Source organism: Gopherus evgoodei, chromosome 4 (assembly GCF_007399415.2).
Source record: "Gopherus evgoodei ecotype Sinaloan lineage chromosome 4, rGopEvg1_v1.p, whole genome shotgun sequence".
In the NCBI taxonomy this organism is placed as follows: Eukaryota; Metazoa; Chordata; order Testudines; family Testudinidae; genus Gopherus; species Gopherus evgoodei.
In genome coordinates, this window is record NC_044325.1 from 140,814,794 (window position 1) to 140,837,424 (window position 22,631).

General features: G+C 48.1%; 1 protein-coding gene across 1 annotated transcript; it reads left to right on the plus strand.

Annotated features, from left to right (window-relative positions):
- The first annotated feature begins 820 nt into the window (after positions 1-820).
- On the plus strand, positions 821-22,049 carry PRELP (proline and arginine rich end leucine rich repeat protein). The gene is made up of 3 exons (XM_030561478.1): positions 821-961; positions 12,294-13,236; positions 16,878-22,049. Exons 2-3 carry the CDS (start codon positions 12,309-12,311, stop codon positions 17,051-17,053), a joined length of 1,104 nt encoding a protein of 367 aa, XP_030417338.1. The 5' UTR covers positions 821-961; positions 12,294-12,308; the 3' UTR covers positions 17,054-22,049.
- The last annotated feature ends 582 nt before the right edge of the window (positions 22,050-22,631 follow it).

Here is a 22,631-nt window from a genome sequence, read left to right on the forward strand (position 1 = left end):
GTCTATACTAATGTTTGGTTCTCTGATGATACTGTTGCAGTCTATCGATTACATGCCCTTCAGAACTGTCTCCTGCACTGGGGAGTGGGCCCATGTGGGGGGCTGTCTGGTCTATGGGCTGGGACCCCCAGGGTGGCTGTCACCATCTATGGACAGGGTCCCCTCCAGTGTAATGCTGGCGGAAGGTTAAGTTGCTTTGTGCAAACTCTGTCTGCTGCCATTTCCTTTACAGATAAAAATTACTACAAGTCCCTCCTTTCCCCTTGGTTCTTTTTATTAAATAACAAGAGGATTTAGGCTAAGTAACAACAATCGGGGAGGCAGTAAAGCCTGGAGGACTTTTCTCTGTGGGTGAGCCGGCACCGAGACCCCAGCAATTACTTGGCTGCCTTTGGCAGGGCACAGAGAGAAAACTGAAGGGTCCCAATTCAGGACAGCATCCTCATAACCCTTGATTATGTGCTTGGCTCCCACTGAACGCAACGCATGTGCTGTAAGTTAAACATGCGCTTAGTTTAAGTGCTTTCCTTACTGCAGGCCATGGTGAGAGATGAGGTCTTTTTAAAAAAAAAACCCAAAACATCTATTTGGTAATTAGCTTTGTTTAAAAACACAGTTCTCAACTGCCTCCGCAGCAGAAGGAAATGTTATTAAACGCGAGTCCGTCGGTAGGCAGGACGTGTGTGCGGATTAAATCCTGAGGAGCTTGGCTGCCAGATAAAGACGTTATTGTTGTCATTTTTCCCTCCTTCCCACCCCTCCTTCCCTTGCTCCCACCCACCCTCTGCGAGAGAATCTTGGAGGAACAGAACCAGGGAAAACACACACACACACAGAGCTTAGAGGGAGACTCGCTTGTGTCAGAGCTGAACTGCAGTGAGGAAGAGGAGGAGGAGGGGCGGAGAGAAACGTTCCTGGGAATTAATAACAGAGAGGCAGGAGGAGGGGCAGGTGCACACAGGTAAGCTCCGGACAGGTGTTCTACTGGAGAGTGCTGTCACCTGGACTGATTGTTACAACTGAGTCAACCACCTCCTTTATCAGTGGGCTAATATTACCATTCACTTTCCACCTTCTGTGAAACTTAAAAGAAAAGAAAAGGTTTCTTTTCTTTTCTAGTTCAGCTGTTGGATCTTTCTTTTCTTTTCTTTTCTTTTCTTTTCTTTTCTTTTCTTTTCTTTTCTTTCTCCAAAAGTAAAACTTGTTGGGGAGAGGAGGCAAGAGGATATCTTTAGGTCTGCAAAGCGAAAAGACAAACTCATGTGTGAGATTGTTGCAAATGCTGTAGATTTGTTTCCATGGAAGCATAACTCGGGAACCCCTTCCTCCCTCCCTTTTTCCCCCCAGCACTACCTTTCACACACCCACTCTTTCTCGCGCTCTCTGACACACATACACATGTGCACGTCTGGTTCTCAGCTATAAATGCAAAAACCAAGGTGCCTCTTTAAATGAAAGCTGCATACCTTAATACAAGCACAGAACAGGAGTTGTCCTGCATCAGAAAAGAAGTGTAGAAGGGATATAGGGAGGAGTGGAGGCTGAGAGCAGGCAAGATTTCCTCTGCTACATAGTCTTGACTTTTACTGGGTGGCAGTTAACCAAAACTTTTGTAGTTTTATTCTCAGCAGACATTGACATTTGTTAATTCCTCTTCCTCTGTGTTAAACATAAATTTGCTGTTTCAGATCAGATCTCAGAAGAGCTTGGTAGGAGTTTCCCGGGGAGGGGGTAGAAGGTGAGGAGACACACTCCACAAGTCACTGCAATCTCAAGTTGGGGGTGGAGGAGGGCGTGGGTGTTAACCCCCCTTTCCAAATGGATAGATGGAAAAAGAGCACACACTGTTTTGTTTTTCTGGGAAGAGGTGAATCAAGTTCTTTTCTGAGAGGGGTGTGGGGGGCTCCACTGCGTTCCAGTTTCCTTCAGTCAGCTGGGCTTTTCAGCTTGAATTTCAGAAGCTAGATCCCTGATTTTCAACATGCAGAGGGCAGAATCCAGGCTGCATTCATATCTGGATCATTCCAAAGGAAAGGAACCCAGGCTGCCCTACCCAGATTGTCCCAATAGTATAAAATCAAGACAGTTCTACTCCAGGGCAGCCAGAGAGGCTTAACCCATTCCTCACTGCGTAGATTTGATACTGCACCTGGACAATATGGAGACATGAGGACCAAGGTTCTTAGTCCCTGTTCTGGCAGAGGTGATGAGGGAATGAAGTGTAAAGATTGTAACCCTAACTGAATCCCTAGGAAAGAGATTCTGTGTATAATGACGAGCAGAGACTGTGTTGTACAGAAACCTCCTCTCTGTGTGGACTGAGAACTGTGTGGCCTGGGGAAAGGGAGTGTGTTTGTGTTTGTGTGGTGTGGAGGGGGGAAGATTCAGCCTTGTTGTGACTCAGTGTAGGGATGGTAGCCTGAGAGAGAAACAGTTTTCTTCGGCCTGATCTACATCTAAAAATGCGATTAGCCACATCGCTTGGGGCTGTGAACAATTTTGCATCCTGTAGTTAGCTCGACCTAACCCCCACTGTAGCGGTGAATTTGCTACATCCATGGAAAAAACCTTTCTGTGGCTGTAAGAAGCGACTACATTACAGCAGCATTATAGCTGTGCCGCTGTAGCCCTTGTAGGGTAGATGTGTCCTAAGGAACCTGAGGTCCCAGCCCACCCTTATCAGATGTTTGGCTTCTGCTCCCTGCTCTGCAATGCACACAAGCCACCCAAGATGGCTCTAGAGGCTTTGTTTTCATCTCCTCTGTCAGTCACAGACACTCCATATCCCAACCAGCCTGGGATCATTGTGTCCTAGCCACACAACTGCACTTAAGCTGCTTTCTCAGCCCTGACCCAGGAGTGGGCTGTCCATGCTGTACTTCCCACTGGAGCAATTGTGTCAGGAGAGAGATCTAAGTGCAACGGGGAAGCTTCTCTCATCCTTGGGGAAAGCCTGGAACAGAGATCGAGAGAGGAGAATCTGGAGGAGCAGATAAGGCAGGTATCAGATGGCAAATTCTTATTCCTTAGCGAGAGAAAGCAGAGGATCTGAATTACAGTGTGGAACAAAGAGGGAGGCTCAGGAGTTAACACTGTATTTGCTTTGGAAACACCAGTCCCATGATCTCCTCATGTCTGCTCTGCCAATTACACTATGTGCGCAGCACAGAGGATCCAGCCATTTAGCCTGCTGGACAGAGAGGTTCTGATGTGGGGCCAGGGGTGACCAAAGGACAGAGTGAAAAGAAAGGGTGTGGGGTGAACCTGGCCCATTGGGACCACAGATTCCAAAAGGGGCTTCCTTAGCACTCAACATGTGCTCCTTAGCAGCGGTGGCAGAAGGATGGGAAGATACTGGGGTTGCTGAAGACAGCAGGGTGGGGGTGATGGCACCCACTATAAACTCTGCACCTAAATGGGGAAAGATGAGGGAGAAATTTGTGGTATCTAAGTGGGGATCTGTGCCCCTGAACATGCATTTGCATGCACAGAAATACATGGTCTGTGCTTGCTGTTTACACGGCCTCTTTTCAAATCTGGGGGCTATGGTTTGTTTGCAGAAGGAGACACAGGCAGAGAGGGATGGATCGAAGAGCGACACTGGTGCTGCTGAAGAGCACAAGCAAGGATTTTCTGTTACAATAACCCAGGAATTATCCAGCCAGCTGATCCTAGCTAGTTTCCACCCAGGACACACCCGATCCATATGCATGAGTATAAAACCTTCCCTGCAGAAAAAAGCTTCTGCAGCTGAGTCCCCGGGATTGGATTAGCCAGTGGTATGATGGCTCCAGCCTAGCACAGATACTCTGCTGTTTAAATTCTCACTCCAAAACCTATGGGAAGAATTGGTCCTTAGCATTGGGTCTCTGTTTCTAAAGATGCTTTGAGGAAATCTGAGTCAGAGCGCTTGCCACACTCCCCTTCGTCCCATCACTGCTTTAAAGGCATGCCGGATGAAAGTTTAATATAAACTGAATTCTGCCATTTCAGCTCTCCAGCCCAGCTGAAGAAAGGAAACCCCTGTTTTGTGTATATTAGGGTTATCAAAACAGCTGACTGGGAGGCATGTTTGGTCAACCCAGCCGATGACTCTGATTAGCTGCTATAATTGATAGACAAAAGGCATGGCCAATGAAAGCGCTTGCTGCTCTTATTTTGGGCCATCTTCTCTGTTTTAAAGGGACAAGCACATGCTCTGTCCTAGTCTGTTAGTCACAAATGCTAAATAGTTGTAGATTGGGGAGGGGGGTGGTCATCAGGCATCAGGCGCACAAGAAGGATCTCAACAAAGCAGCAATGAATGGAGGGAGAAGCAGTAAAGGGAAACTTTCTCACTGAAACAAACAGAAAATTATCCCTGGCACCACTTATTGTAAGAAACCGGTTGTGCACATCACTGCCCCCTACTGGACAGAATCAGAACTGCTCGTTTGTGTATCATAGACCCTCTTCCGCATGGAGAAAATGCTTCATCTCAGGTGATTGGGGACTGTTTCAGGTCATCTTTCCTCATTGTTGCACTGAAGGTCTAAATGGCCATGGAATGCAGCTCATATGGCAACTTGAACTACTTTATTAAATGAATTTAACTCCTTTCCTATAGGCAGTTAGCAAGTTTCTGGAATATACTTGTTATTCAACCAATGCACTGTTGAATTTTTTTGATAGAGATTGATGATAAATATTCAGAAAGTGAGGTGTTTTGCCTACTTGTGATTGGTCAGTAAGGTCACCTGCTATTGTTACTGCTCCCTGACTGGAGGAACTTGCATGCCAGTCGTTGGGAGTGCAAAGCTAGTATTTGGTTTTCATGAAAACTGGTGCATGTGACTTGAAATTCCTTCCTTGCTAACATTTAAGCCAGTAAATGCAATCACATGAATGTGGATGGAAAGCCAACACACAAGGGTGGCCAAAGACAATTGACTTAAACATCCAAACATATTAGAGGCAACAATAAAGTTCGAAGTGGCCTCAGATTTGTTGAAACATCTCAAATTTTGGTCACATGCCTTCCTTTTGGAAGGTATTTTTAAGACCTGACTGGATTATTCATTCCACATAACATTTATCGTGCATGTAGCTCCTTCTTGTGCCTGTAAAGTGTCTGCAGATTGACCCAGTTTTCTATGAAGGTTATTTAATTTTTCGGAATAGTTTACGTGAACACATTTCATCTAGTGGGTTGTTTAACTGTTAAGCTCCTCATGGTGTGGGATTGGTCACCTGAGGCACCAGGTAGCAGCTCAGATAGCAGGGTGTTGGTCATCTGAAATACATACAGTAAATAGATGCATAGTAGTTACCCTCAATAAACAGGGAGTGGATTACAGTAGGTTAATAGGATTGTTTCTGCTTGCTGACATTTTTATTCAGCTGTGACATAGATCAAATAACGAAGATGCTGCTTTCTGGGCTGAATTTCTGGGCCAATAACTGTTTGTATTGAAATGTGGATTCCTAAAAAATTTCAGAAATAAACCAGCACTCCCTCATGCACAGCAACAGACATGACCCTTTGATAAGAGCAGAGCAAACACACTGGGTTTGTTCACAGAAATATTTGGAAACTTCTGTCCGTGTTATTCAGCCAGCTCTGGTATAGTCACTTGAGTGACAACCCTGTCCCCCACTTCATGCCTGCCTCTCTCTCTGCTAGGTTCTGCCCTGGGATCATTAACTCTTGCGTAACTTCACAATCAATTGCCATGGAATGATGTCAACTGTTAAGCATGACAATTGGAGAGAGACCTGAACCAAAATCCCAGCTCTGAAGAGACACAATGAGGAAGTACGCATCCCAGCATCCTGCCTCCATAATGGGCTAAACCAAAATCCCAAATCCAACCCTCCTCCCCGTCCTACTCCACCCCCCTACAGCCTTTGTGGTTTTTTAAATCCAGATCGGAATTTTGGAGTGGAGTTGGGCGATGGGGTTGAAAAAATGAGCGTGTGTACTGTGGGGGTCAGGGGAAACCAGAGGTAGTCAGATGTAGACAATATCCCTGTGATGAATTTGTCAGTTCTCTGTGGCATTCAATGTTTTCCCCTCTCCCCCACCCCTACCCAGACTATGGTGAACCTAATACTCAGCAGCTTCTCGAAATCCCCGAGCTGCCAGAACGTTGATTGAAAGCAGCAGGGCCGGAAGGGTTCTGCGGTTAAAGAGAGACAGATGGAAGCAAAGAGAAACAATCAGGAAAAAGAGGGGGTGGGGAAAGCCCAGAATCTCTTTATGGAGATAGTCAATTATTTAGAAGCCAAGGAATGCGTCCAGTCAGCTGGGCAGAGGTATTTCAAAGGGAGCCAAGTTGTCCATGGGTCCAATGAGCCAGGAGCCCTTGGTGGAGGTTGCCAGCACGGGCGATGTTCCCCGTGGCTCTTGCTGTGACTTCTCTAAGGCTCAGCCTGGGCCAGGATGCCGTGCCAATCTTGCCAGTGGTGGGAGCTGTCTTTGGTGGTGTCAGGCGGAGGTGAAGAAGCTAACAGGCTGCCTGGGAAGCAATTTCCTTGCTGGAGAAAAGGGGTAGAAGGACTTGTTTACCAGTGGAATTTTCCATTTCTCAACAAGTGCTGACAAACCTTTCCGCTTTGCAGCCACGTGAGCCCTCACTGCTGGCTTGTTAGCCTAATGCTGTTGACATTTTCCCGCTGCAGCCCGAAGGGGAACGTGACGGGCCTCTCTCAGCCCCTGTCTGCGCAGTTGGCATGTAGCCGGCACCATCCCGCACTGGGCTCATTGTCAAAGTGTGCGGGATGGTGCCAGCTACATGCCAAATGAAGTCTGTGTGCATACATCCCTCAGCGCCCAGACGCTGACCTTTGTCTTAGCAAGGCTCCCCTGAAGTCCTGCCCAGGGCTGCATGGCAGTGGCGTTGCAGCTGGGGTTAACAAGTGAGGTGGGATCCCGATGCAACGGAGAGTGCCGCACATTTGAAAGCACAATATAAAGCGCTGAGCAGGATGGGGAGCACACATCTTGCTTTTTTCTTTCTTTACACAAGGGGTTCTGCCTTCAGCCCTCTCTAAAGCCTTCCTCTTCTTCCTCTGGTCGCACGCCTGACCAGCAGCAGTAGCTTGGCCAAGTTGCTGCTTCATCTGACTTACAGACAGCTGGGCTGCGAGGGGGCAGGTAAGCAGGAGTGGCACAATGGAACTCCTTCAAATTCTCCCTCTGGTTGCCACTCCACCCAGCACATCCTCCAGCCCTGCCAGCTGAGTGGGGCTCAGGAAGGCTGTGCTGCTTGGTTTCATGCACATGATCTTCCCTAGGTGCTGCTACCTCCTTCCTTTGCAGTTGGCAGCCTGGGAGAGAATTTGATCAGTTTGTCCCAGCTTCTCTTTCTATCCCATCCTGGGATTCTCCCTCTGAAGAGGATGATACTGGCTGCTCATTGCTACTGAGCTAGATGGACCCCTGGTCTGATCTACGTTGTCTCTGTCTACATTGTCAATTAGGTCTCTGTGCAAAACCATTATTCATAGGTTGATACTTGTCAGCCATAATCACTGGGCCTCTTCAGCCCTTCTATACATCACCTTAACAATACCACCCTGGGCTAATGCTAGTTGTAAAAGATGGGACATGGTGGAAAAAGACGGTGTGGTCTGATGGACTGACTGCAAGAGTGGGAGTAGGAACTCCTGGGGCCCCTTCTTGGCTCTGCCAGTGACCCGCTGTGTGACCTTTGGCCACGTCACTTGACCTTGCTATGTTTCAGTGGCTTCCTCTGTAAAATGAGGATATACTGATACGTGCCCACCTGCTTAGAGGTGGGGAGCAGGCCTGCAAGAATTGTACAGGTGGGATTTTCAAAGGGCATTGGCCTAATTCAGCTCCCATTGAAGTCAGTGGAGCAGAGCTGAGCCAACGCTGAGCGCTTTTGAAAATCGCACGCTTAATGTTTGTAAAGACCTATGCAAATGGAAAATGTTATATAAGTGCTAAGTATAGTGTTGTTATTGACACTGTTCCTTCCCTACCGAGGTGCTTACATGGTCCTATCATATAATATCAGAGGAGTTCCCAAATATTAGTGAATTAAGGCTCCCAGCCTCCTTGTAAAATATGATGACTTATAAACCCCATTGTATAAATGGGGATACATAGAGATCAAGGGACTTGCCCATGGTCACACAAGAAGTCTGTGTTAGAGGTAGAAACTGAAGTCCTAATAATAATACCTGGCTCTCATACAGCCCTCTTCATCAGTAGATGATTAAAACTCTTCAGTGAAGAGGTCAGTGTCATCATCCCTATTCTACCAATGGGGAAACTGAGGCACAGAGCGGGGAAATGACTTGCCTAAGAGTCACCAGGTAAACCAGTGGCAGAGCCAGGAATAGAACCCAGGTCTCCTGAGTCCCACTCTAGTGCTCCAGCCACTTCTAAAAGCTTGGACAAGCACCTGTCAGGGATGGTCTAGAGATTTGTTTGGTCCTGCCACAATGCAGGGGACTGGACTTGATGATTTCTCAAGATCTCTTCCAGCCCTACATGTCTATGATCCTGTGAAATCACACTGCTGTCTCTCAGAGCTTCTCCATTCTAGTCCAGTACGGAAACACAAGACTATCAGTCTTTACCATCCCACCAGCAGCTTCTGGTCTGCTGCTATCATCATTTAGCCTATTTACGACTGATTCGTTGACTTCTGGCACAGCCACAAAGCTAAACACGATGAATCGAGGTGCTATTTCCACTGAGCACGTTCTGTAGATGCAGTCCGTCTCTTTGGTGACACTTATAATGTTCCGTCATGGTTCACTGACGGAAGTGTAGCCTCATAAGTGAATTATCACATGACCATGTGCCTTTATGATTCATATAATCTATGGTGCAGGATTCGGTACTGTCACTTGGTGGCACTGCAGTTAAAATATCTTGAAAAACTGAAGTGAAATTATTGTTCAAAGCTGTCATGGATTTTTTGTGGTAGGAGGGCCAGGGAAGCCAAGAAAATATCCCTCATCCTTGCTATCTGTCATTCACATCCTAGCCACTGGGTATACTTTTCCCTTCCTCTCTATTCTTCTGTGTGCTACATTATCCTTTGCCAAATAGATTACACCATGCTGCTTGCTGCTTTGAGACCTCTACCTAGCTTCCTCCTCTCTAGATATTTAATACATGAAACGACTGCAAACCCATCTCAACACACCAGTTCATAGTGAACCCCATCCACTAGAAGTTGGTTTATGATGGGCCTCGTGGCATAGAACATCCTTTATCAGATGTAGATCTAATGATCAAAGCCACAGATGATCCTGCTAGGAGCGATGAGTCGCGTGTTTCAGGGAACAAGCCAAGCATTAAACTGCCTGGGTTTGAGGATAAACTTTCTAGACTGTTCTCAGTGGTAGCAGATGACAGAACAAGGAGCAATGGTCTCAAGTTGCAGTGGGGGAGGTTTAGGTTGGATATTAGGAAATATTATTTCACTAGGACGGTGGTGAACACTGGAATGGGTTACCTAGGGAGGTGGTGGAATCTCTTTCCTTAGAGATTTTTAAGGTCAGTCTTGACAAAGCCCTGGCTGGGATGATTTCGTTGGGGTTGGTCCTGCTTTGAGCAGGGAGTTGGACTAGATGACCTCCTGAGGTATCTTCCAACCCTGATATCCTATGATTCTATGATTTCCCTTTGGGTGGGTTATTCATAATTGTGCATTGGGAGGGTTAAACACTTTCCAAAGATACAGCTGACGATGGCCACAATTGGAGACAGGAAACCAGACTAGAAGGGACATCCAGCATGGCAATTCCTATCTTTGTATGTTCCTTTGCCTGCTAAGCATGTGAGCGGATCGAGTCCCCTGCCTTCACATCTCTCCAGCCGCAATTCAGCAACGCACTTAGGCCCAGATTTGTAAAGGTGTTTTGGCATTGCTGTGTCAGTGTTGCAACACCTAACTGACTGAAGAATGTAAATCTTATTTGCAAAAGGGATTTAAGCACTGAGGCCCATTGATGGGCTGTCCTGAGCACAGCTATCTCTGCATACCTTTAAAAATCTGAGCCATCCACATTTGCTTGTTTTGAATCCCAGTGACTCTGATGGCAATGCTTTGCCCAAACGGCGCCTCAGTGGACTTTCTCTTCTCTGCTGGCTCTTTATAAGAGCAAAGCAGAGTGAAACAATGGTTAACACTGACCCAGCTCAATCAAAATATTCTCTGGAGCAAAGTGATTTGCTGGAGGAGAATGGGGGGAAGAATAATCTGCAAACAGACAGAGGAGAAAATCGCTCCTGGAATATAAAATGGCTGGTGTGAATGGTATATCTGCACTGCAGTCAGCGCAGGTGCTACTTTGAATTACCAGCTGAAACTCTGGCCCCATATATTTTGTGGGTCACCTTCAGACCTGCCAGTCCAGCCAACGCTACCCTAACACATCTCTTTTACAAAAGAGCTCAGCACCAAACCTAGCAGCACCTTTTCTTAACCTCTGAGTGCCCTGCTGTGTAAAATCATGTTGGAACTGAACACAAACGTGTCTGTCGTTCAGGTCCATCTCTGTGCATTCTGTTTGAGCGACATGGGACTGGGTCCTGTTCTCCTGGAGCTTCTGCTCTAAAACGAAACCGAATTTGTGATCCATTGGCATGGATGAGAATAGTTCTCTGAAGCCATATTTCCTCCCCTCCCCCCTATGTTCACAAAAGTGAACCCAGAGCATGAAGTGAACTGTGCCTTCCCCCTTCAGTGTCTCCTGTCACATTACTGCTTCCAGGAGTAAACCTCTGGGAAATACATCAAAGCAAAAAGCCATTGTGTGAAATGGGCTCCTAGTGAGTGGAGCAGATTAATGAGCTACAGAGCCAACTGCACAAAGCGTGATTCCCATCACTCGTTGCTCCACAGGTTCTGCGCACAAGCATGAGGGGCCTGATCCAGGGAGTAACAGCCTGCTCGTCCATAGATCTAGGGGGGAGCTGCAGGCCCTGGGCGTCTTGCGAGGGGGGGCTGCAGCCTGAAAACCTGCTGCTGTGAAAGCAATGAAAAGCCACTCGGCGGGTTGCCTTTCAGAGGCATTGTCCTCGTGAGAGTTCGTGACAGTGTGCAGCAATTTAGGCCCAGGCGGGGTCATGGATGGTGACGTATGAACCACAGGGGGCTTGCTGCTTGGGACCAGTTCTGGTAAACATACCCCCAAATTCACACACTTGTCTTCGCCGAACCTTTTGGGTCTGTAACACGGGGCTGGGTAATCTAGGGACATCTGACCAGAACAGACTGGAAAGAGAGAGATTAGCTGTACTGCCCAGGGAAATCTGTTCAAGCCCATCTCATCTTATGTTTTATATATATTGTGTGTGTGCATCTCTGCATTAGTTCCCCATCCTTTCTTTTCACCACCCCACTCCCTACACACACACACACACGTTGTGTGTTAATCCCCACACACATACCCTCCAATACATGTGTCTGAGGGGGGTGAAGGATCCCTTATATAATGAAGTATGAAATCATAGAATCATAGAATATCAGGGTTGGAAGGGACCTCAGGAGGTCATCTAGTCCCATCCCCTGCTCAAAGCAGGACCAACCCCAACTAAATCATCTCAGCCAGGGCTTTGTCAAGACTGACCTTAAAAATCTCTAAGGAAAGAGATTCCACCACCTCCCTAAGTAACCCATTCCAGTATTCACCACCTTCCTAGTGAAATAATATTTCCTAATATCCAACCTAACCCTCCCCCACTGCAACTTGAGACCATTGCTCCTTGTTCTGTCATCAGTGCTTCCCCACTAATTGCTAACCAGCATGATAGCGGACCCTGTGTAAGGAGGAAGGGAGGATGGTCTTGTTGTTGAGGCACTGGTCTGGGACTCAGGAGATCTAGAGTCAAGTCCCACATCTCTCACAAACTTTACATTTCCCTGCCATTGCAGGGCAGTGAGCACTGGTGAACCTTGGTCCTACCAGTTCTTGGCCTGCAGCACATAATGGTCTAGTCTCCTGGGGGCTCCTTAGGTCTCATTTTGGTTGTTGGGTTGTTGTGCAGCTGGTGTTGGTTGCCTGGGATATACAGGAGGTCAGATTAGACTATTTGGTGGTTCCTTCCGGCCTTAAAATCTGTGACCTTATGACTTCCCGTGTGATCTTGGGCAAGCCCCTTGATCAGTCATTGCCACAGTAATGAGGGATAATTAGTCTTCCCTGCCTGGCAAGGCATGGTGAGGGTAAACCGGTTAGTGTTCGTGAGGGGCTGATACAGCTGTGATGGGGGATACATAGTGCCTAGACAAGCCTCTTTTTAACAAACCTCGTTGTGCCCCCTGCAGGTGAATTGCTGGACCATGAAGGCAGCATTCAGATTGCTTCTCCTCCTCATCCTTGTGTTGATCTCTGAAGTGAACGGGCAGAGGCGGAAGCCTGGGCGGAAGCCCGCCCGCCCGACTCCTGAGCCAGTCGAGCCAACAGAGCTGCCTCCGCCCCTGCCACCAGGCCCCCCCTCCGTCTTCCCGGATTGCCCCAGAGAATGCTTTTGTCCTCCAGACTTCCCCTCAGCCCTCTACTGTGACAGCCGCAACCTAAGGAAGGTGCCCCTCATCCCTTCCAGGATCCACTACCTCTATCTCCAGAACAACTTCATTGACAGCCTCCCAGAGGAGTCTTTCAAGAATGCCACAGAGCTGAGGTGGGTCAACTTGGACAACAACCGCATCAGGAAGTTGGACCGGCGGGTGATGGAGCAGTTGGACAGCCTAATCTTTCTGTACATGGAGAAGAACCAGCTCAAGGAGGTGCCATCTTTCCTGCCAGCCAACCTGGAGCAGCTGCGTCTGAGCAGGAATCAGATCTCCAAGATCCCCTCTGGGGTTTTCAACAAGCTGGAGCACCTGGTCCTCCTGGACCTGCACCACAACAAGCTGAGTGATGGAGTCTTCAACAAAAACACCTTCAGGGGGCTCAAGAACCTCATGCAGCTCAACCTAGCCCACAACATCCTGCGGAAGTTGCCTCCTGGGCTGCCCAGTGCTGTCCACCAGCTCTTCCTAGACAGGAACAACATTGAGGACATCCCTGATGACTACTTCAAAGAATTCCCCAATCTGGCCTTCCTCAGGCTCAACTACAATCAGATTTCTGACAAAGGGCTGCCCAAGAACTCCTTCAACCTCAGCAACCTTCTGGTGCTGCAACTGGCGCATAATAAGCTCACCACTATGCCCTTCATCAACCCCAAACTGGAGCACCTCTACCTAAACGACAATTCCATTGAAAGTGAGTTGGGGGTAGCAGGTCGGCAGGCCTAGGTGGCTGTGGCTGGGCCTAGAGGGAGCAGATGTCCCCCGGGGACAGAATTCTTTGCATCCGGAGATTGTTTCTTTCAGTGTGAAACCCACCCACATGGTTCCACTCCATTCAAAACAGGACTTGATGTTTAGAATGGGTTGGTGGCCCTTTTACATGGGTGTATGGGGCCAGGTGGTGGAAGGGCCTGTTCTTAGGAAAAGGATGGTCCAAAGCACTACTCAGGAGACCTGGGTTTCATTTCCTGCTCTGCCACAGATTTTTCCCATATGATCCTGGACAACTCATTTAGTCTTTCCATCTGTAAAATGGGGATCATACTTCCCTACCTCACAGGGAACTGTGAGGTGCTCAGATACTACAGTGATGTGGGGGGCTCACATATGTACCTAAGATAGGTGGAAACAATACAGCTTAACTTGCTGGCTGTTGAGGCTAGCAGGGCTAGGGGACGCAGAGAGGGATGAAGGGAGAGCAGGGCTATGCTGGTGAGCACCTCTGCAAATCCAGCAGAGACAGCTTCACATGGATTTAGGCAAAGAACAGTGATTTCATAGGACAGGTGCCAGGCCATGAAATGCATAAACACCGCAAATGTAGGAATAACAAAGGCCTGTTCCCAGCAGACCCAGACGTTTGTGCTATCGGAGCTCTCACCACCTGCTGCCCTGGTTGAAAACATCTGCAGGGAAGCAAGAATGCAGAGCTCCTTCCAGAAATTCTCTGCATGCAAAGGAGGGACATGCACAGAAACCAGCCCAACTCCTAATATTGTGGCTGCAGAGTGGGCTGATGGAGTTTTTGTAGCAGAGCAGTATGTGGGATTATACACCTGTAAATCAGTAGTCTCAAAAATGTGGTTAAAATCTAAATACCTTTATGACTGGCAGTTTATGACAGCTATGTCCATAGACTGTCACATCAGTGAAAGGACCAGGGGAACCCATTGATAATAGCAATGAAGGATGTAACCCAAAAGTCCTTACTTAGGAAAATCTCCCCCTTAACTTCAATGTGAGTTTTGTCTGTTTAAGGACTTCTAGATTGGGCCCTTATATGCCAAAATGGTCCACTACTGAAGAGCAGCCACCTCTGAGGTGGAACATGGCAGCTGTAGTGGTCAAGGAAGGCAGCAGTAGAGCACGGGCATCCAGTTTATGAATACACTGGGGTTTGATCCTGGGGGTTGATCCAAAAAACAAAGAGAGGAGCAAGGAGTTTCAAGGTGGAGAATCCTAGTGGAACTAAGCTGTCATCACTGAAGGTCAGCGGTGATGGGAGAAAAGGACAAGGAGACAGAAGGGCCCAATCTAGGCCTTGCTTAAGTAGCTGGACTGGCCCACGGGGGACTAAAGAACCAGCAGCAACTGACAGGAGCCCCCAAAGGCCAAATAAGGGCCACTTTGGGCCAAGTTTTAACTAAGCGGGAATTTGGGGTCAAGTTGCTGACTGATCTGTGATGTAGTTATTCAGCACAGCTATGGTATACTAGTTAAGGAGGTATATGCTGCAGGTTAGAGAGAGACCCATGTTCCATTCCCCTGTGCTGCCAATTGTCGGCATTTTATCCTGAGCCTTGGGACATTTGGTGGCTTTTTTGAGTCTTCAGCTCCTGGGGTCATGTATTCAGTGAGAATCTCTGCTTTTATTTTCTTTAAAAGCAAGTTTCTAGCCCTCATGGTGGCAGAGAAAAGCCTGAAACGTGCTCCCCTAAAGGACTTGCAAACAGAAGGCGAACAGAAAGAACCCAGCCTTTTTTTTTATGTCCTGGTTTTTAAGCCAGTCTTCTGAATTTGGGGGTCCTAGATCATAATATTTGAAAGCCTGGGGTTGGCAATACCGATTTCCCATTGTAAAGTATTTCTTTTCTCCCTTTCATAAAGTGCCACAGTATTTCTCACCTTTCTCTTGTTAAGCGCAGATTACTCCAGGCACTGCCTGACAGAACTCATTCACCTCTGCATCCAAGGTCACCCCACCATAGCACCCTTCTGTCTGCCCCACATCACTGATAGAGACACTATAGAAGATGTTAGAAAGTGCAGATGCATCCTGAGAGCACCCCAGACACCCTGAAATCACAGCAGAGCCCTGGGAACACCGCACACACAGCATAAGAAAAATAGACTTGAAAATAAGCCCCAGAATAACTACTCACGGCTAATGCTCTCTCTAGCTCCAGGGTTTTCCTTCCTCTTGTGATGGCTTCATAATGGCAGCAATGATTAGCAATACTTTGGGCTATTTTTATAGCTACCTACAGGGACGGGAGGAATTATAGCTTGCTATTTCCTGGAAAATCACCCAATCAGGTATATTCTTAGGCTGATACGAGTGAGTCCCCAGCTGCTATAGCCAATTAGAAGACATGGGAATGGTGACTACACCTTCTCGGTGGCCTGCTGGAGTGCTCACTTGTGCAAGGACTTCTCATTGTTTTCTGGAGTTAATGACAGAGTGGAATCTCCAACGCCTGGCTGATGTTTTGAAGGCTGGCTTTGGAGCTCTGCTGGGGCTGGGTGTGCTCAGATGATTTGGTGACGCCAACAGCCGATATAAGATTCCTCTGGTGGAATCGTAAAAGCTGTGGGGGCTGAAGGGCAGAAGGACTGGAGTTTGCATCTGGATAGCCAGGAGAGGTGAAATCCTGCATTCTCTTTAGTAAATCCAAGCACATTAGACTGATGAACCCTGCTATGTCTGTAGGGGCAGGAAGTGCCACATGAAGGAAGCCATGTCATGCAGGAGCTAACAGATTGGATGAGCCTGTTGATTGGTTTGACACATGGAGCTTGGTGAGGTGATCCACCATCTGGGACATTGAATTTAACAACAGTGGCCCAGGGATCCTTATGTTTTGGTAGACAAAAGGGGACTTGGGATGCCCACATGGCTAAAGTTAGGATGACGTGCGGCTCACTGCTTGCAGATCCCCGCTGACAGAAGAACAGGCAACTTTGCTTTCTTGCTTTCCATCGATAGAGAGGTATGTTTTCAGACAGGCTGAGGTCCTGCCTCCTAGTCCAGGGGCACAATTCCCACCCATAGAATGAATCCTGGGTGCAAATGTGAGTCATTGCACCTCTGCCATCCGATTTGCCCCCAGAGTCAGCTAATCAGAACAGCAAGGTCTTAGAGTTGCACCCAAAATGCATTGATGAGTGCAATACTCTAGGCGCAAAAATGCATGCACGGAAAAGGAGAAGTGTGCCCCCATTTGCACCTAAACCAATATGTATTTCCACTGTAGCATCAGCACCTAGGTACTGCAGTGATGTGCTCTGTCAATAAGACAAATGCATAGCTAGCTCGTTCCAAGAGAATTGACATACCCAAGGAGATACAGGGGTAAAGTGAGGAGCAGCGGAACCCTCCTCTTCCTTTGGTGCAGAGAGAACTCCCTCTTCTGTTTCAATCTACTTTAACTATGGGATGGGGTGGTACGCACCAGAGACAACAAAGCAGATCTCTTGCAAGCCCCTTAAGCACTAAGTGATCACTGAACACCATAGACAAGTGGATGGATGGGTGTGATGTAGAGTAGATAAACTCTCAGCATCTCTCTCAGATGAGCTCTTCCAACCCATGCCATGCTCTCTCTTCCCCTGCAGAAATCAACGGGACCCAGATTTGCCCCACCTCCCTGGTCACCTTCCAAGACTACTCCTCAGATCTAGAAAATGTGCCCCGGCTCCGCTACCTGCGCCTGGACGGCAACCAACTGAAACCTCCCATCCCCTTGGACCTCATGATGTGCTTCCGGCTCCTACAGTCAGTTGTGTTTTAACTCTCCCAGCAGTGCCACTCTCCCGGGACTTTGGCTTTGCGCAGACAATTGACTCCAGTCTATGTCAGACACTTGGAAAATACCTTGTTCCCCCATTCAACCCACCCCACTCACACCTCAACGCTCTGTCTCCTCTTCCTCCTCCCTCTCTTTCCTCAGCTGCAAGGAGCCCCGCTGCCGTTAGGTGCTGCACAGTACCGCCCTGTGGATGCTGCATGTATCTTATAGGAGTGCACTTCCTGTCGGATATCTGTAGTGCCCACACAATGGCACTATGCCACAATAAGCATCCAAGGCCTTTGTGTAAATGGGGCCCTTTCAAGCCTACCTTTTAGGTCAAAGTCAGAGAAGAGATACCTGCTCAAATGCCACTCACTTATACCTAGCATGCAACTGCCTTTCCTTCCCAGGTCTGTACATCTTCCAGCCATAGGAACCATCTTCAGGTGGACCTGGTCTTTGTAGGTCTATCAGCATCTCCTCCCAACTCCAGCAGACTGTGGTACGTCAGCTTTGTTTTGGGAGCATCCAGTGATGGAGGGGTTATCTGGCAGATGGGAGGGGCAGGGGGCCTGGAACTGGACAATGATCCGAGGCAATTATAGCTGCTTTATGAGACAAGGCAATTTCATCCCCAAAGCTGCAATATCTGGCAAAATAACCCAAGTTGTCTTGGGCACCAAGATCTAGTTCAGGTGCTTCTCTTCCAAGGGCACAGAATTCATTCGAGGTGAGCGTTGGGAATCCAGGTCAGGTTCTACTTCTTTCAAAGTCCTCTTCTTGGCCCAAAATGGTGCAGCTCATACTTCAGTTTGGACGATCCTAAGGAAACCCAGTGGATTTGCTCAGCCATTGTGTCTTTTGGTGACATTGGTGCTGGACTCACCCACCAACTTCATGCCAATGAAAGCTGATGAAACCTCAGAGGTTCCCCACTGAGCAGAAGCTTCTGGGTACAGACACCATATAAGCATGTGGCAGGCATGCAGAGCCCTTGGGTGGGCTGAACGTATTCACATGGAAAAAAATTCATCCAATCAAGCAGCTTCCTTACCCACATGGCAGCTTCTTGCAGCACCATGCTGGATTCTATCACAATTCATGGCAGCCAGGGTTACCAGCAGGTCCCCATTGCCAAATCAGATAGACCCCATAAGGAGTCCCCATAAGGTCCCACATTAAAACCCTGTGGATTATAAGAATCCTGGTGGAGTATCCCTTTCATGTACGCACACACCAGTCTGCCCTTGTGTCAGAGCAGTATGGGCATCAACCATCACTGAGAACTTTTAAATCAAGATTGGATGGTTTTCTAAAAGCTCTGCTCTAGGAATTACTTTGGGGCAGTTCTCTGGCCTGTATTACGCAGGAGGTCTGACTAGATGATCACAATGGTCCCTTCTGGCCTTGGAATCGGTGAATCTATGAAAAACCACAAAGAGAGTGGTCTTTGCTCTGGCTGGTGACCTGCAGCTGGGTCCTTCCTAATACATGCGGCTACTTTGATTCCAAAAGATGGTTTTGAGATGAAGAGTAACTCCTCGAACCCAGAGCTTAGGTAGTTTGTGAGGCTAGGGTCTGAAATGGGGCTAGATAGAGAGACATCTCAAGGCGAGGGGAGATGGATTAACTGTGGCTCTATGCATTAGGGACAGCTTGAGCTGTCATGGCACTGCAGCACTCCTGCATGATGGGGTCAAGTCCAGGAGCTGGTGCTGAGGGCTGGACATCGCTAGGGCCCTGGAATTCGCACTGGTAGAGCATAGAGAGCCTCATTCTGGGGAACGGGGACAATAGGGGAGATCTTTCTTGAAAGCACCATCTTTTTGCAAGCAGACAAATGTTTCCTCTGTTCCATTTATGGGGCACCACAGTGACACCCAGTGGCCAGAGAGGGTGACATTGGCGGGCAGTCCTAGATTTCCCAAAGATCGACATTGTTCCTGTTTAAAGGTAGCTGGTTACGTTAATCCCATTCATTCCCTTTGGGTGGATCTGACCTCAGCCATTTGTCTTATTTAAAGGTGGCAGGTTAGAGTAATGCCAGGTACATTGAGGGAATCCCTGCTTCACATTCAGAGATGTCAATCCAGATTTAGTCCAGCGGAAATGAGAATTGTCATAAACTACTGTCCCCCCCAACTGTGCACTTGGGAGTGGATTTAAGCACAAGTGATGTTGTTACACCCTGAGACGGGCCTGGATCTCTTGGGGGACCAGAACGATGGGAGAAAGCTGCAGCTTCCCTGGGCACTCCCCATCAGAAGGAAACACCCTCTGCCCATCCTCCTTGCCCCCCAGAAAACCACTTGCAGGAGGAGCAAGAGGAGAGAAGGGAGATGTGAAGAACAGAAGAAGCTGCCTAGCCCACTGGCGCTGCTTGCTTTAGCTTCCTCTTGTCACCACCTCCTGCTGCCCTACACACCCCTCCTCCGGAGTCCTCCAGCATCCCATCGAAGGTCTCTATCACCTTTCTTCAGACCCTTTGCTCGCCTTCCCCAGTCACTTATTCCCTCCTGCCCTGTCTGAGTTAGAGCTCTGCTCAAAGTCCCTGCATGCCCCCTTGATTCCTCTGAGGTTTGGAAGCAGCATGAAAAATTCTCTCTTAGTTTGTTGATCCTGTTCATCAACTTCATGCCTTAAGTCCCAGGGCCAGATCCTTCAGCTGGTGTAAATTGGCTCTGACTTCAATGGAGCTGCACCCATGGATGCCAGCTGAGAATAGTGCCCCTTTTATTCCTGGAGACTCCATTGAGCTCTCTTCCCCTCTGTGTAACGGATGCTTTGATCTTTGGTAGCACACATTGCATCCTCTCCAGCGCTATGTGGGGCAGCACCTAGTGCTACCTGCTGAAGCTCAGAAGGTATCTAACATGCGTCAGGCACAGTAGCAGTATTGCCACAACCTAGTGCCAACTATTGCATGTGGCCCAATGGGCAGAATGAGGCATTACTGTGTCCTGAGTGGTTTTGCTGTTCTGCTCTGCACAGGACTTAGGTTTTTAATGATTCCTCCCTCTGGGACTCCATCAGCGTGCTGCTGGGTGACACATGCTCAGCTCAGATCTTGTGGCCTGGTTCTTCTCTCCCACAGGTGAATCCCTTTACACATCTCAGCAACCAAGTGCGTTCACCATCTCGGTGGCCTGCTCACCTCAGTGACTCAAATCCCTCTGAATCCCTGTGATTTGCTCTGCCTCCGGTGTTAGCCTCCTCAGCATGATCCAAGCATGCACAGCAAAACAGGTCCAGTGTTTCTCTCCCTTATCCCCATGCAGCTCACTTTGAACTCAGCAGTGTTCTGTGCGGGGTAACTGAGAGCAAAATTGGGCTTGGTGGCTGTAGGAGACGTCCCTAAGTCTTGACGTCACCCCTCTCTCCTCCTGTGAATCCAGTTGGGCTCCTCGTCTTGGCAGATCTTTGGATGTGAATCGGCAAAGCTCCATGGACTTCAGTGGAACTAGGCTAGTGGAGGTTCTGGCTGATTGGTCTTTCCCCCTTCACACTGGGATTGCTTTTGACTTACAGCTGCATTGCCTCCATCTTAGCAGCTAGAAGGAGCTGGGATGTCATGAGCCGCCAGTATGTGTGTCTCTTTCTGTATTGCACACAGCAATACACCTTCATATCATTCCCAAGAAGCGTCTCTCTCTCCCCTTCTCTCTCTCCAATACTCTCCTTGCCCCCTGCCACATACACCCCTTTTCTTTACCTCCAACCAGGTCTCTAGCTTTGGCATTGCTGGGTAAGACGTGCCCATTACGCTAACCCTCCCACTGTCTCCTCTCTTCCTATCCTGCCTTGTTCTCGGCCTGGTTTCCCTTTGGCTCTCTTTGTAGGCCTATACGGCCCTGTGGAGCTGCACAGATTGAACAGAGTAGCTGACGGTATATGTGCAACCCCTTCTTCCATCCAACCCCCCCCACTATGGCCCTCAAAGCCAATGGACTCCCATTTACATCAATGGGCTTTGACCACGTCCTCAGTGACCAGACAGCCCCATTGTCCCCTGGACACATCCTCCCAGGAGCTCCTGTTGGAGGTGTACGCTTAGAGTCAATTATTTTAACAGCAATGCAGGCGTGAAACTTGCTCTCCTACTTATGTCCATGGGGCCAGATTCAGATCTCAGTGACGCAGGGGTAACTCCACAGTCACTCCGTTGATCTCAGTTGAGTTGCTTTGGATTGTGACATGTAGAATGTGATCTCCTGGTCTCTCTCCTAGCCTACCTTGCATTATGTTTCATTCTCGGTTGCTTTACAGAACCAAACACCGCTTGTACCTTTTTCATTTTGAAAAAAAAAATTGGTTTTTTTTTTTGAGGAGCTTATTTTTTTATTCTACCCCCAGTTCTTATATGTACGGCTCCCTCCTCCTTCGCCACTGCATACATAGGGGTCTGGGTTTCATTTCTTTCTGATTTTCCGTGTTTGTTCTGGACCAATTGAGGATTGTTTTTTAAAGGAAAAATAATCTGTTTTAAATCGGTGTTTATAAACAAATAAACCCACCCGCAATTGTCTCCCTTGAATTCAACAAAATATGAATCCTCTGTGAGAGGAGGAGGTTTTTAAAGGCACAAATGGGAGTTTGAAGTCCAGCTTCCATTGCAAATCGATAGGAGCGATCCATGAAAATCAGTGGGAACTAGATGCTTTAATTCTCCTTTGTGCATTTCAAAATCTACCTGCCATGCTCCAGGGATGGCCTCCCAGTAAGCAGTAGAGAGACTGTTAAGATCTACCCATTCCCTCTGCAAACACTATGAAAATTGCAAATTCCAGGCAGGTATTTTTATCAAAACCCTCGTCTCCAAATGTTCGTCAGTGGGATTTATTGGGTTTGGCTGATTTCAACATTAAACCTGGAAACCCTATGTATATATTTATATATCTATATGTGTATATATACCAGTACACTGTACATGCATAACTATATACATACAGTAGCTCTCAACTGATTTTAGCTCAATGGTATTTTCACTTCTCCTCACCCGTGGCAGTGAAAATAAAACAATTCAAAAAGAAACCTGGAAGTGCAGTCAGAAAATGCTGCCTAGGGACCTGTTAGCAACTGATGTACTGATTATTTATTCACTCCAAGGGTTCTCTGGGATGGTGCCCATCGTACTGGTGTCTGGGCACCACTATGAAGTTCAGGGTCAGATCCTCTGCCCTGCCTTCCTCTGCTTCCTTTGGGCCATGCTGCCAGAGGTAAGAAAGTGAAATCTAACCCTAACCGCTGAACTGGGGATATCCCCAGGGTAAGGAAGTTCCCAGCAGGCACAGGAGCTGGCATAGCCTAAGCAACCATCTCTGCAAGGCAGGCAGAGGTGTGGCCAGACCATGATTTGCTCAAGGGATCCTTAGCTGGTGGATGGGTCCTCAGGGTGCAGCCAGCTGATGCAAATTACAGTAGCCACCCTAGACTGTTCTCAGCTGGGCCAGGGTTGGACAGAGAATCAGTGAGTTGTAACAAGGTCCCGAGTGGGCCCCTCTTTTCTGCTCTGCCCAGCGGAGAATCTGGGCCTCCGTTATCTGGCCCATTTGCACATGCAATTACCACAGAAAATCCC